A 15,184-nucleotide genomic window follows, 5' to 3' on the forward strand; every position below is an offset into this window, starting at 1 on the left:
CCGCATGGTGCCGCCACAGTGGCCACCCTGCCCAGCGTCTTCCTGCCCGGAGCCAGCCCCCTGCGGTCCTCAGCCTCCCTCCGCCCGTCCCTCCCTCAATGCCGGAGGCGCGGTGTCCACGGCCAGCTCCGGAAGCAGGTGGGGCCGCAGACGATGAAGGGGGGTCTTTAACTGCCCCTGTGGGCGCCACGCGAGGCCTGATTCTCGGACTCTCCCCAGCGGCCAGCACCCCTGAGTCTGCGCTCTGTGATGTCCCTGCCCCCCGTCTTGGTAAGAGCACGTGGGAACATGTGAGGGCGTCCCTCGGACACACCCGCCTCCAACGAAGGTCACAGCTCAGGGGTCCACAGGCCAGGCCAGGGGGACGACGGCCCCTCCCAGGGGCACAGGGCGCAGCCACCACACCACCGTGCCCGCCCCGCCGGGGACCCGGCCCGCACGGCCACGAATGTGGGCCCCCGGAGAGAACCTAGGAACGCAGATGCTGAGGTCACCTCCCCGCCCGCACAGAGCGAGAAGCGGTGGCATCGTGGGCCCTGCTGCTCCGTGCCCGTGGCTGAGGAGAACCGTGGCTGACCGCGTCCGCGAACCACAGCGTCGCCTAGAGCCCCGGGAACTGGTGCTAACGATGTTCTCACTGAGCTGGGGAGGAGAGTGACGGGCCGCGTGAACAGCTGGCCAGCGAAGGGGCTGTCGCGACCGTCTCGAGCGCTTCTCTAGTGGACACCACCGCCTCGGGACGCGCGGGGCAGGGGGACCGGAGAGCCACGCCAACCGCGGCTGCTGCAGCGGCAGAGTCACTACAGAGTGTGGCCGCTGCCCCACGGGGAACAGGTAGGTTCGCGACCCCAAGCCGCCTGGCTGCCCCCCTCACCCTCCAGGGCACGGGATGGTGGCTGGTGCCTCGGAAACACGGCGAGGAGCTGAACCTCCTCGGTCCCCACGCCGTCCAAACGTGGCACAGATGTGCTGAGCATCATGACAGGTGCCCGGCGACTGGCTGTCCTGGACCCAGACACGGCAGAGCGGGCACCCCGCCTCCACCGGCACCCGACAGCTGGGCGCTCAGCAGACCCCGCTTATTTACAGTGACGAGCTTGTAGAGGAGAGTCCCACCTGGGCTCTGGATCTCTTCAGGTGAACGGTGACACACTGCGGTGTCACACGCCCAGTTGGCTGCATCCACGTGTGGCCACACGGCCAGGACGGGGCGCTGGTCCGCAGAAGGGGGAGACGCCTGCCCCTCGGGTGAGGGGTGACGTCCTGTGCCCCGGCCCTGACACACGGGAACGGGCTCCCCATCGGGCCCCGACTCCATGGGGAGAAGTAACGGGCCCCACGTCCGCCTCGGCCATCAGGGTGGACGGTCTGCACGCGGGGCGTCTCACGGCCTGGGAGTCTGTCTGCACACTCTGCAGTGCCGGCTGTGCACACAGGTTCCGGCCACTCCCCCGAGGGTCTCGGCACCACTGACGGGGAGGGGGCCCTACATGGTCCTGTTGTCCCCTCTGTGGTGACAAAACAGTCCCCACGGTACCCAGGGCCTGCGGAGGTCGCTTCACTGGCAGAAGGGGCTTTGTGGGTGTGCTCGGTCAGAGACCTGAGGTGGGGACCACGCTGGATGGATCAGAAGGGCCCGGTGTCATCACGGGGTCCTCGTAAGAGGCGGCGAGAGGCTCGGAGCCACGGAAGGCTCTGTGACGACCGAAGTGGGGGTCAACGGGACAGATCCGAAGGTGCCACCGTGCTGGCCCCGGGAACGTGAGTCTCACAGGGGGACAGGCGCCCCCGCCAGAGCCCCCGGGAGACACCGTGACCGGCCTGGTGAGACCGAGGGGGGAGGGCCACCGTGTGGCAGAGGACGGTGACGTCGCTGTCCTAAGCCGCTCCGTCTGTGGGGCCCAGCACAGCCCTCGGAACCCAACGCGCCCCACTCCCAGGGAAACAGCGGACACGGCAACAATGTAAAGATTTTCGACGTGCACTCAAATGGCCCAAACCGTCCAAATAAAAAATCAGGGCGGAACTTTGCAACAACGAGCAATGAGTCAATACGGCGAGAGGCAGGGCTCTTAGGAGCCAGCAGGAAGCAAACCGCGTGCCCGGTGAGAACGCGAGCGGCCAGCTCCCAGGGGAAGGCGGCCGGCCGGCCTCGCGGATGGTCAGCGAGGGGCGAATGGAAGTCCCAGCGACGACACGGCTTCTTTCTGCCCGTCGCCGGTCGATGTGGGGAAATCGGTGGTCCGGCCCCTCTGGTGACAGTAGAAACCGCCACCTTTCCGCAGGGCCGTCTCCCGCTGTGCACCCGTTTTAAGATGCGTGTCGCCGCCGACAGCCCGAGATGGCCTGGGAGGGCAAGGCGGGGAGGTACCTCTCGGGGCCCCTCAGAAGGACCTGCTGGGCGGCCGAGCGGCCGTGACAGCGAGGACCGCCATGGGGACAAGCGGGTGGGGAGGAAGCAGAGCCGCACGGCGACGACGCCCTCGATCTATGACTCGACTGTGACAGAGCCACTCGGTTTATACCAGAGGTGGCGCTGCAGGGGCGGAGGAGCTTCCTTCACAGCGAGGGAAGATACACGGAGCTCACGCAGGGCACCGGGAGAAGGGCCGTGGACGCCAGCGGACGGGACGGCCACGCGGCTTTGCGTGGCGTGCGAGACTGTCTTTGTGACCTTGGGTTAGGCCAGGGCCTTGACCAGGAAACGAAAGCCACTAGGCACAAAAAAGACCTTGACAAACTGGGCTGCATTAAAATCGAAAACTGTAGCTGTAGCTCAGCAGAAGACACCCCACCCCAGAGTAAAAAGGCGAGACCCAGTCGAAAAAGATAATTCACACACCAACAAATGACTCACGTTCTAAATCTAGTGTATAGAGAACGCCCCCCAAAATCAGTGAGAGATAAAATCAGACAACTCAATAGAAAATGGGCAAAAGATTTGAATAGCATAGATAAAAAAGCACATCAGAATGTTCGAGACTGTGAAGAGGTGGCTGACTTCCTTAGCCCCTAGGGGGAGGCAAGGAAAAGCCGGAAGGAGCTGCCGTCGGCCCCCAGACGGCTAAGCCGGAAACGAGAGGTGGCAGCTGGGACGCGCGATGCATGTGTCCGTCACCACGTGACACGTACGTGTCCAGCAGCACTGCCCGTGGTTCCCGACGGACCGGTGAGCGGTGTCTGGGTGGGTGCTCTGGGGGCCGGCCGGGTCCTGAATCCCGTCTGGGGGCTGATTTTCTGGGCGTGTTTGTCCTGTGACAACGTCATGCTGCACACGTATGTGCCTTCCCGTTAGTGCGTTTGCTTCAATAACAAGACTGCCTGTAGAGTGGCCGGGGTAAGCTGGACTCCATTCTGACGCTTCCATACGTGATGCTGCTCGCTCCCTCGGTGAGCAAAGGTGAGCCCAGCTTAAATGTCCAAAACACAGTTAAAATCAAGAAGACCCAGGCGATCCCACTTCTAAGGGACCCGAAAGAAGTAACGAGAACACAGATGGCGCGTCACAGTGTTGCTTACGAGAAGGGAAACATGCAGTGACCTAACGGTGACCGGCGGGAGCGTGAGGAAGACCAGGAGCGGCCGTGAGAACAGGGACACGGCTACGGGTAGGACGTGCAGACGCAGACAGGTGAGATGCAAAGCGGGAGCTGTGACCGGAACAGCCCGTCAGCATGGCTCCCCGTGCGAAGCTGCGTGCACAGCACACACGTGTGCTGCAGAAAGTCCCCGGGGAGGCTGTCGGAGCGTCGGCATCCGCTGTCTCTGGAGGGGGGACTTCAAGTGATGCCGAGTTACAATGGGTGCGAGTGTATGTGCATGTGCGTGCATGTGTGTGCATGTGTGTGCATGTGTGTGCAAAGCGGGAGCTGTGACCGGAACAGCACCGTCAGCACGGCCCCCCGTGCGAAGCTGCGTGCACAGCACACGCGTGTGCTGCAGAAAGTCCCCGGGGAGACTGTCGGAGCGTCGGCATCCGCTGTCTCTGGAGGGGATGTGAATGCGCATGCATGTGCATGTGAACAAGCCTGTGAGTGTGTGTTTGCATGTGCGTGGATGTGCATGTGTGTGGATCTGTGAGTGTGCATGCATGTGCATGTGTTTGCATGTGCGCGGACGTGTGATTGCATGTGTGTGTATGCGTGCATGTGTGGGCCTTTGTGTGTGTGCATGTGTGTTTGCGTGTGTGCGTGCATGTGTGTGCATGTGTGTACAGGGCTGTCAGTGTGTGTGCATGTGCGTGGGCCTGTGAGTGTGCATGCATATGCATGCGTTTGCATGTGTGTGGATGTGTGATTGCATGTGTGTTATGTGAGCGTGTGTGGCCCTTTTTGTGTGTGTGCATGTGTGTGTATGTGTGGGCCTTTGTGCGTGTGTGTGCATTGTATTTGCGTGTGTGCGTGCACGTGCATGCATGTGCATGTGTGTGGGGCCGTGAGTGTGCGTGTGCATGTGTGTAGGCCTGTGCATGTGTGTGGGGCCGTGAGTGTGTGTGTGCATGTGTGTAGGCCTGTGCATGTGTGTGGGGCCATGAGTGTGCGTGTGCATGTGTGTGGGGCCGTGAGTGTGCGTGTGCATGTGTGTAGGCCTGTGCACGTACGCGCGTGTGTATATGTTCTCAACAGCCATACATGGGCATCATGGTTTGCACAACAGCCTCAGAGCAGCAAATTCTCTTGCACCAAGAGTGACCGTAAGAAGAAAACTCCCTCGTCCACGAGTCCCGGAGAAGTAGCAGCTGCACGCCCCAGCCCTGCCGGGAGGGGTCGCGCTCTATAGCGAAACCGGTGACCGGCTTGCGTCGCTCCTCAATCTGGTTCTGAATATTACAATTTAAGGAGCACAGGAAAGTGAGGGTTTGTAATGGTGCGCGTTACGGTTGATAAGCTGGGGATATTCATGTGGGTGACTATTACACAGTGGTGACAAGGACCTGGCTGTCACCACACAGTAACCTGCACCCTGATTCTCGACGGAAGTCGCCAAGGACTCTGGCACCATCTGGGGACACACTTGGTTGTCACAGTTGGGGGAGGGCCTTGGCACCGAGTGGGTAGAGGCCAGGATGCCCGCTCAACACCCCAGACACACAGGACAGCACACGGCAACCTGCCGCGTGGGGAAGCCTGACGGGATCACTGTCACCGACACGGTGGTGAGGGACGCGGGAGCTGCTGCAGCCGAGGTCAGCGCCCAGCTGGCGAGACATGTGTCTGCCAACTCTCAGTGACCGAAGCGTCCCCGAGACATCGAAGTAGGCACTTCGAGAGGAGGGGGACTCCGTCGGCTCAGAGGGGGAGGCTGACAAGCCCGCCGGCCCCCTGGAGGGCACGGCGACCAGGCCCCTCGGCATGGCCCGCGGTCCCGTCGCAGTGCACGCCCCGGAGCCCGGGGTCATGAAGGTCTCACTGCAGCCTGACCATCCGCAGCTCACAGGACTCCACGGCTGGGAAGGACGGACACGGTCACGTGTCCCGGAATAGCAGGCAGCACCTCCAGTGGGCTTCCTGGGAGAGGGGGGCGGGCGGTGGTTCACGAGGGTGTCACCAGGTGCCTCTAAGGGACGTCCAGGACAGGCCCGGGGACCCCGCGGAGCCTGCACCCCACCCTGTACCAGGAAAACCAGGCACCTCAGTCCCGCTGCCAGCCAGACCTGCTGCGACCCTGCGACCCTGCGACCCTGCGCCGGGCTCCCCTCCACAAGCATGGGGACGAGGGTGCTCGCTCCACGTTCGTCCCGAGCCCCCGCTCACCCCCTCTCTGCCCGCCAAGTCCTCCTCGGACAAACGTTTCCCATCGGACAAACCGTTTCAACTCAAAAAAGCAGGCCTCCAAAAACGCCCTCAGAAATGTAAAAGCGGCCTTCAAAGGAAAACCCCAAAACCCGAGGGAACGCCTGGCTGCAGGGCCGGCAATTATGTCCCCTCTGGTATGATAAACACCCCTCCGCCTCCCAGCAGGACACCAATCTTTACTCAGAAACCATCCTCTTCAAAAATAACTGCACAACCCGCCATTAAGCCGGGCGCTTCCACCCGCCCTTCCCTTCCCTCTGGTTTCCAAGCAGCACCTCTGCGACTTCACGGAGGCGGAGACGCGGGCCCTGCAGAGCGCCCTGCCTGGCAGCCAGGCCTGCACCCCGGGTCGGGTGGGCCGGAGCCAGAAGCGTTTGGGAAGACCGCACTCCCTCCCCCAGGCTCACGCCGCTTCTGGACCCCGCACGATGCTCCGGTGACAGGAAAGCATCACGGAGCAGCGGGGGGCGATGTCACAGAGCCCCTGCCCTGGACGCAGAGACGCCTCCCCCAACACTTGCCCTCGCTCTGCGTCTGGGAGGCGGAGAGGGGCGTCCGTAAGGAAAAAGGCTGAGACTCCGAGGGGCGCGAACACTGCGCTTCGTGGACGCCCCGCCGCCTGCCCTGCCTGGAGCCCAGCGCTGGGCCACCGCCCGCCCGCAGCCCGGGCCCAGGCCCCGCAGCCCGGCGGGCCGTCGGCCCCTGCTCCTGCACCCGCTCCTCCTGGGCGGCCACGCAGCCCGGCGGGCCGTCGGCCCCTGCTCCTGCACCCGCTCCTCCTGGGCCTCGTGTGGGGCGGGAACTGCCGTCCCTCGGGCAGTGAATTCTTGGCTTTGTCGCTCCCCAAACCTCCGTCCATGGGGTCAGGACAACCGCAGCAAGGTCATTTAATCTGTAAGATCCATTTCCTGTGACCTGCGGCCAACAGCCCGAGTGTCGCATCTCCAGAAATGAGTCTCTCACACTCACACTCACACTCACACTCACACTCACCAAAGGCCTCAACCAGGCTGTGAGGAAGCATCTGAATCCCAGATCGACAAATGGCCCTGACCCCCGATGGTGTCAGGTGTGAGGACGGGGAAGCTGAGGGACCAGCACGGCCGAGCAGACACAATGACCAGGGGCCAGCGGACACCCTGGGCAGAAGGCCGACGAGACCCAAACACAGCTACTGACCAGTCATGACAGTCACTAACGGCAGAAGACAGATGGGCGGAGGGCAGGTGGGCGCTCTGTCCTGTCTCGAAATTGTTCTTAAAGTTTAAAGTCCTTTCAAATAAAGAGCTAAAAAAGTACATGCAGGGGTTGTCAGCTGGCGACCGTACTGGCTGACTTTAACCACAGATTTATTTTGGTCGACAATGCTGAAAGCAAATTCGAATTAGCTGCCAGGGACATGAATCCAGAGCCGCAATTTGAGACCCAGATTTACGGCTTCCATCCTAACCTCAGAAGCTGTGGCCCTGCCCGAGGGACCCCCACACCCTGAGCCACAGGGCGACGGGCTCCCGTGTCCCCCACACGTTCCCACGCTCACGGCCGCCCGCTGAGCCCCGCCCAGGGTGGGGGCAGCAGACGGGGGGCATGTGACCAGAGGCCCAGGCTGCCCTCGGACCTCCGTCCACAGCACCGTCCACGTCCTGGACGGTTCTAGAATGTGCCCCTGCCTCTGGCACACGCAGTCCCCTGCTGGGAGCTGCGTGACACCTTTGACATGGTAGGTGTCAAGGTGCCTGTGCTCCGCGCACAGCCCTCCCTCGTGAGCAAGCTCTGTGCGTGTGACCCTGGGTCACTGCACTGACTCTCCTGCCACCTGCACCCTGGGTGGTACACGGCCACACGGCCACACGCACACACGCACGCATGCACAGCCACACGCACACTTGGCCACACGCACACTTGGCCACACACACACACGCACGCACAGCCACATGCACACACAGCTGCACGCACACACACGCATGCACAGCCATATGCGTGCATGGCCACACGCACACATGCCCACACGCACACATGCACACACAGCCACACAGCCACACGCGCACACGGACATATGGAGTGGGGACACGGCCAGGACACGGAAGTGCCACCTGGGGCTGAGCCACCAGGTCCCCTTCTGGAAGACCCCCTGGGGGCTGCTCCGGCCCCTGCGGGGAGACCGGGTCTGGACGAGCCCTGACCCCCGTGGACTGGGCGCCGTCACCCCATCCGCACACGACAAATCAGACAGAGCCGGCGTTTGCTGAATGAGCGAGTGACCGGGTGTGTGACCCAACGAGCAAGCGTCGGGAGGACAACGGTCCTCGTGTTTGGCTGTGACGCTCACGACACAGACGATTTTATCGCCTGGACCGCCGTGCCACCTCCTGAGGAGGGCGAGCCCAGCAGCCTCCGCCCTGGGACAGCGGCCACTGCACCTGGAGCCAGGGCCGGTCGCCGCGGTCCCAGCCCCGCCGGCAGCTCCTCCTGCGTCATCATGGCCTCGGCAGCTGCTGCTGACTCACTGCCAGCGGCACATGACGTCTCTGCGGTCAGCACAGCCTGTCCGACCGGGCCGCAGCCAGCGGCTTGGTCCTCAGGGCCGTGACGTCAGAACATGCATGGGGGACCTTCCGTCTGGGCCAGCTCTCAGGGCCTGGCTGCTGGAGCATCGCCGGGGACCGCCACCAAACCGACCCCAAAGTCTATGGCGATGCTGGTGGGCGGCCTGGCTTGGGACTGGCGATCGGATGGAGGGGAAGCCCGCGTCGGGGGTGAGTTTTAGCCACCGGCGTCGGAACTGACGGGCAGCGAAGGTTTCATCGTCGCTGACCGAAAGGCGACACTGAGATCTCGATTTATAAGTTAAGAGTTCGTGACCGGCTGTGAGCAGAGCACCGCGGCCCCTGCTGTCCTTAAGTCGGGGACCTGGGCACTTGCCCTGGGGCGCTGACCATGGCGGGAGGTGCCAGGACTCAGGCCGGAATGCTCGGGAACTTTCCAGGGTGAGGGGCATCCGCTCCCCCGGCTGGGCTGTCAGATGCCCAGCCACAAGGCCTGAGCTCTGAGAGGTCACAGCCTGGTGGGCTCACGGGAACCGGAGCCGGAGCTGGACGCGGGGCGGCAGCAGCAGGAGCCCCCGGGCAGAGGCCACCGGCACCGGCAAATCGGCACAGCCGGCGTCGGGCGAAGACGGGGTCGGACTTGGATTATCGGGAGCTTTGGGGGCAGAGAACGTGACAGGAGCAGATCCCGCAGTGGCCTTCGAACACTGGGCCCAGGCTCGCGTGCGCGGGTGCAGGCTCGGCCAGTCGTGGCGACTCTGAACCGGACACGGGGCGGGGGTCAGGCCACGCTGGCTGTCGCCTGTCTGACCCGCCCCGCCCGCAGGCCCAGACGGAGCCGTAATGCGCGCGGGTCTCAGAGCACAGCCCTCGGTAGACACCAGGGAGCGGCTCTGGGCTTTGGGACCGGTGGCTGACCTGAGTTAGTTTTCTAAGAAAATAGTGAGGTTATTACTGTTTTTAAAAGTGGGGACCTTTGTGGCATAAAAGACCCTGGTGACAGACAGAACACCACAAAGGACGTCGGCGGAGCGGAAGGCCCGGCGGCAGGGCTGGCTGACCGCGCCCCGGTCCAGGCCGCGTCTCCCCGGCTCGTTCACTCCCTGGGGGCTGGAGAAGGACCCACCCACGGAGGGACAGTCTGTCAGCTGCACTGCAGGGAGCTGTCCGCCCCGGGGCCTGGCGGGATGTAACCGGAACCAGGGCCCGCACGCCTTCTGCGGCACCCAGAACCCCACAGTCACAAGGACACTGGGGGTGAAGGGTCAGGCCGGGCCAAGGCAGAGGCCAGCAGAACAGTCTTGTGGTGTGGTGACTCAGCTCACCGCCCGCTGGGAACGGGGAGCTGGTGACAGGAGCTGGTGACAGGAGGCTCTGTGGGGTCGGAGCGTGGGGCGGCCATTCTGAAGGGAGGGATGCGGGCTGCATGGTGGGGGGCAGACAGGTGTGAGGGCCTGAGGCCAGGAGCCCCGGGGACAGCCCCACTCAGACAGGGAGGGGGAAGAAAAGAAACCGTGACAAACAAGAATGAGCGACTCCCCACTTTTCAAATCACAGGGCTCACATCAGCCTGATCTGACAAGGATGGTGCGCGTGCGCGTGCGTGTGCGTGCGTGTGCGTGTGGGCACGTACGTGCATGTGTGAACTCGCTTGGTGCTTGGACACCACGAAGCCCTGACATCTAGGTGGCCTGTCCTCTCCCCTCGGCCCCTCCCCAGGCCGCTCGCCCCGCCCATCACCTCAGCCCCCTGCCAGCTCCCTGCTCCGCAGCCCGCCAGCCCCCTTCACAAGGCCACCCGACCTCAGACGTTCGGCTCCGGGGCCTTCAGAACAGCTTTTTCTGCTGCCAAATACGCCCAGCCAGAGACCGCGGCCTCTCACGGCCACTTCGCAGCGTCCCGATGGCAGAGGCACTGAGACGCCCCCGCCCCCGGCCAGGGCCAAGTGCACGGCAAGGCCGGCTCGCCGTGCCGAGTGCGTGTTATTCTCACACGGGCAACAGAGAAGTGCCCTGCCCCCATGGTGACCAGTGTCCCCACAGAAAGCAGGGGCACGTAAATACACAAGAGACAACATGGCTGCAGGACAGGCCACCCCACGGCATGGCTGAGCCTCTGCTCAGTGCCAGAGGTCACTGTGGCCACCGCCAGGACAGAACGCACGATGGCATCTGGGAGCAGGCAGCTTCCGACATCAGCAACAACACGGATGGACCCTGAGGACGCTCTGCCCAGTGAGACGCCGGCCCCTTGAGGACAAGTCCTGTGACTCGACATACATGTGGTCCCTAGACTCATGGACTTCATGGGGACAGAGCTAGGTGGTGGTGCCAGGGGCTGGGGTGGAGGAGAGGGTCAGCGTTTCATGGGGACAGTGTCCGTTTGGGACCATGAGAAGGTGGTGACGGCTCCACGACAATGTGAACGGGCCCAGTGCCACTGAGCTGTGCACTTGACAATGGTCAAAGTGGTAAACGTTATAAATATCTTACCACGATTAAAACATTTTTAATGTTTTGTAATTTTCGAAGGGGGAGTGGCTGGAGCGTGCCGGGGAGGAAGGTCCGTGGAGGGGACGGGCCTGCGGGGAGGGCTCAGCGCTGGACAGAGTCGGGGGAGGGGGGGTCCTTGAAGAATTGTTCGCTCAGGACAGAGGAGGCGACGTCTCCCCTGAGGAGGGAGAGGGTGGGGAGGGTGAAGGGACCCGTGTGAGCGTGCGGGTGAGGACGGGAGGGTGGCAGCCTCCAGCCCGGGGAAGCCCAAGCATGGACGCTGGCCAAGCTGGATGGCTGGACGGCCGGCGGAGCTGGCTCCTCAGGGGTCAGGGACGGGGCGCAGGCCGGGCCGGGGGCAGGAACAGCCTCGCTCGGCAGCCCGCGGGCGTCCCCGCAGAGCAGGGCGGGAAGAAACAGGTGTCCGGCACACAGCAGGTCCCCGGTTAATGCCAGGGGATGGGCGGGAATGGAAAACCCCGGGCAGGGGCCGGGCGGGGGGACACACTCAGTCTGCCGTCCAGCGGCCACAGACCTGCGTCCTTTAAAAACGCCCTGAAGACCCACCGCCGCGGGGAGCTGAAGCGACGCTGTGTCTCAGGACGAAACCGCGGCTCGAGGGAAGCGGCCCCTTTCCTGGAGGACGGTGCACGCCGCACCCCCAGCTCCCTCGTCCTTCTCACTCGGCCAGCGGCGGAGCGCGTGGCCACGACGGACCTCGCTCCTCGCCTCGCCAGCGGCCGGCATCGCGGGCAGTGAGAGCTGGCCACTCTACCCCCAGCTCCGAACAGGACGTTTCGTGTCGGGCAGAAGCGCCCCCCCCACACCTGTGAAGCTGCATCCGGCCTCGGAGGCCTCGTTACCCATCGTCCAGACCGCGTGCCAGCCCCACGCCATCCGAGGGACTTCCCACCGCACTTCAGACGCGGTCCCCGAAAAGGAGTTCCGGTGACAGAAAAACACCCGTTTGGGCACCAACGCCCCGAAGATCACACGGTCACCAAACATCGCTCGATGGGAAACCAGATCAAAGACGCACGCGAGGCCGGACGCTCTGGAACTCACCAGTGTGTGCTGGAGCCGGACGGTGACAAGCGGGGAGCCCGACAAGTTCTGGGACAGGGCGGGCGGCGGGGCCACCTCCAGGGAGATGAGAGGGCTGGCGGCAGACAGCGGGCAGCCCTTGTAGCTCGCCGCCTCGGCGATCCTGGGAAGGAGACGAAGAACTGTCACCCGGAGGAAGGGGACACGGCGAGACCCGGGGTTGGAACGGGCGGGAAGCCTCAAGGGTTTGAGACCAGGGTCCCTGCGGGGAGGAGGCTGGGTGTCCGCCAGGCGGTGCCCGCTGCTCCCTGCCAGGCGGGGCTGGTGCCGGTCCTGCGGGTCAGTGTTCTAACCCGCAGCTTGGGTCCGGTCGTCCAGAATCTGCCCTCTGGAAGGTGTGGCGGTGGCACCACAGTGAGCCAGGCCCTGACCTCACGAGTCACCACCTCACGGGGGAGGGGCCCAGAGGGCATGGAGAACACAAGGGCAAACAACAGGTTTGAAGGTCAGCGATCCACGTCACCCACTGCACGACCCTGGGTGAGCAACCCATTGTGTCTGCACCTCAATCTCCCTGGTGACAGCATGGCGTCATGAAGAGCTGTGTGGGGGACACCTGCCACCTTGCTGCCCAGCTCCTGGTCATTCTTCTCCTGATAGAGGCTCCCATTTCCCACCAGGTGACCAGCATCGTCCCCACCTGCAGCCCACGAGCTCTGCTATTGACTCCAAGAGTCAGATGGGAAATGCTGGGTCAGAGATTGTCACTTCCCTCTGCTTCGTGTTGGCCCTGAAGGATGAGGTCCTGGATCAGACGTGAGGGGAGAGGCTGAGCTGAGATGGGGCCAAGGGACAGCAACTGGACGCTGGATCAAGCTGCTCCTGAAGCCAGTCAACCCCGCACCTTTCAGCTTCTGTGATCTAATAAGCTTCCCCTTTGTTCAAAACGGGTTCGACTGGGTTTTCTGTCTCCTCCAAACCAATCGGCAGAACGCTGAGACTCACAGTGCTTGTCTCGTGCAGCCGAGGCTGAGACGACATGCAGGACCAGGGCTGGGGTGAGGTAGGCAAGGAGGCTGGGGTGCAGGGTTTAGGCCGGTGGCACAGGGGGTCTGGCACGTGCGGCTCGGCAGGACTCCGCAGGTGGGTAGCGCTCTGAATTGAGTGCCCGAAGTGTCTCTGCCTGTCCACCTGACCCTAGCCTTGCCGGCACATAGTACACTGTCGGCGAATGGCCGTTGCAAGCATTTGAGTCCTGGACGGCCGCGCTTCCTTCTTGGCCAGTCCGAACTTGATACCGCAAGAGCCTCAGTAGGAGCCACACAGTCCCCATCACTGTGGAGCCAGGGAACAGCACGCCCTGAAGGACCCTCCAGGCGGCTCTGCAGGAGTGTGCTAAGCCGCCGCCCCGCGGACGTGTGGACGGTCGGATGCTGTCCCCCGGCAGCGGCCTCCCTGGGCTTGGCCGTGGAGATGGGCAGGTCGTCCAGCCCTGTCCCGCGCCTCGTGTGTCAAACTCACGTGCCCTTAGATCCCAACTCCGTCCCCGGGGGTTTAAAGGACATTACGATTCCACTGCGTCCTTCCATTCTCGCAAAAAAGCCATAACCATGGGAAGGCTATGCACGGTGTGGGCGGAAGTCGCCATGCAGGCAGCTGGGCCCCAGAACGCCGCCCCGTGACTCTGCTCAGCTGCTCCTAGTCATGCGTGGAGCTGGGAGCTCTCCTAAAGGCGAATGCTGAGGACACCCAGTCGCCTCCCGGATAAAAGCAGGCGCTGCGTACCACGGTCAAGGGCCCTCGGCTTCGTCTAAACGAGGAATTCATGCAGAGCTCACAGTGGCCCTCGGAAATCCATCCTGTCACCCTTACTGCAGAGGGGAGAAGACAGGCGTCTGCCCAAGTCCCGCAGCCCATCGGGGCACCAGCTGGGAGAGGAGAGCCAGGGGACGGGAGCCCGCCCCGCGCCGGGCGCCCCGCGCCGGGTGCCCCGCGCCATGCGCCCTGCGCCGGGCGCCGGCCCCGCCCCTGCTCCTCTTGCCCTCTCGCCTGAGGGAGGGGGGACCCGGCAGAGGCCACGCTCGTGAGCTGCTCGGACGATGCTTTGCATTGAACACTGACTTCAGAACGCCACCCGAGCTGAAGAGTCGACGCATAAAAACATGTTCTCGTCGTGGAAAAATAAGTCTGTTTGGACGTCAGGAAAACAGTTGAGGACCTGGACGGGCTCCTGGCGGTGACGGGGCGTTGGTGCTGGCGGCAGAGGGCTGGGGGCGGGGAGCATTTGCCCATGCGTGGCAGGGAACAGTGAGAGTTGGTCTCTGTGACCCAAGTCATGGAAGCTTCCGGAGGGAGCATGGCAGAGGGACGGAGGGACCGGCATCCATCTGCCAAGCTTCAAGCACAGCCGGGCCTCGCCCTCGTCCACGGCTGCTGCCCTGATACAGTGGTGTGTCTAGCGTGCGCGTGCAAACTGTAGGCCTGGGAGCCCGCCTGGTTTTGTCAATAAAGTTTTATTGGCACACAGCCGCTCCCCTTCCTTTACATGTGGTCCGGGGCTGCTTTCACATCTCCAGGGCAGAGCTGAGTAGCTGTGGCAGAGACGTCAGGCTTGTAAAGCCCAAAATATTTATATCTGGCCCATTATGAAAAAGCCAGCCGACACCCGGCTACAGCGACCGTTCTGCTTGGTCACAGAAAATGCGGATGGTGGTATGAACGCCACGCCCCCTGCACGTCCCTGGCCGGGGCCCTCAGAGGGGCTCAGCTTCAGAAGGGAGAGCTATAAAAAAACCAAGAGGGGCCAAAGCCGGGCCCACTTTTCATTTATAGTCTTGGGTTTGGAGAAATTTTCCCCAAATAGTTGAGAAAGCATCTTTCGGAGGAAAGTGGGTTACGTCATCCTTTGCCGGTTTTCCTGAAGAATTCTGGAAGTCACATGCAGGGAGTGACAGGTCCCTTCCTTTGGCGATAAGGAAACTCATCAGGGTGCGGGCCTTCCCGGGCAATCAGACCCAGAAGGCGGCTTCTCAGCCAGGTCTGTGGCAAGATCATGACCGCTGCCTTCCGGACCGCGCCCTCCCCCTGGTGGTTTGGTAGGATGAGCTGTCCCTCACTTCCAGGAGCAGGGAGGAGTGTAGCGGGCAGGCGTGTGACGTCAGGGCTCAGGCATGTGCGCCGTGCATCAGTTATCGATGATCCGTCGGTGTTGAAAGTGCCGCCCACTCTGCGTCTGAAGCTGAACCCCTAGCTGCCGCGCCAGCGTCCGGGACGCATCCTCAGGGTCTTCCGCGGGCGGACGGCGGGA

General features: G+C 63.2%; 1 protein-coding gene across 1 annotated transcript in view; it reads right to left on the minus strand.

The window, feature by feature from the left end:
* Window positions 1-15,184, minus strand: part of ADGRD1 (adhesion G protein-coupled receptor D1) — a 122,332-nt gene that overhangs the window by 77,005 nt on the left and 30,143 nt on the right. Inside the window, exon 14 of the mRNA XM_025045495.1 lies at window positions 11,899-12,040. Within this exon, the coding sequence (XP_024901263.1) occupies window positions 11,899-12,040 (142 nt within the window). The remainder of the gene's footprint in view (window positions 1-11,898; window positions 12,041-15,184) is intronic.

Source organism: Pteropus alecto, unplaced genomic scaffold, assembly GCF_000325575.1.
Source record: "Pteropus alecto unplaced genomic scaffold, ASM32557v1 scaffold213, whole genome shotgun sequence".
In the NCBI taxonomy this organism is placed as follows: domain Eukaryota; kingdom Metazoa; phylum Chordata; class Mammalia; order Chiroptera; family Pteropodidae; genus Pteropus; species Pteropus alecto.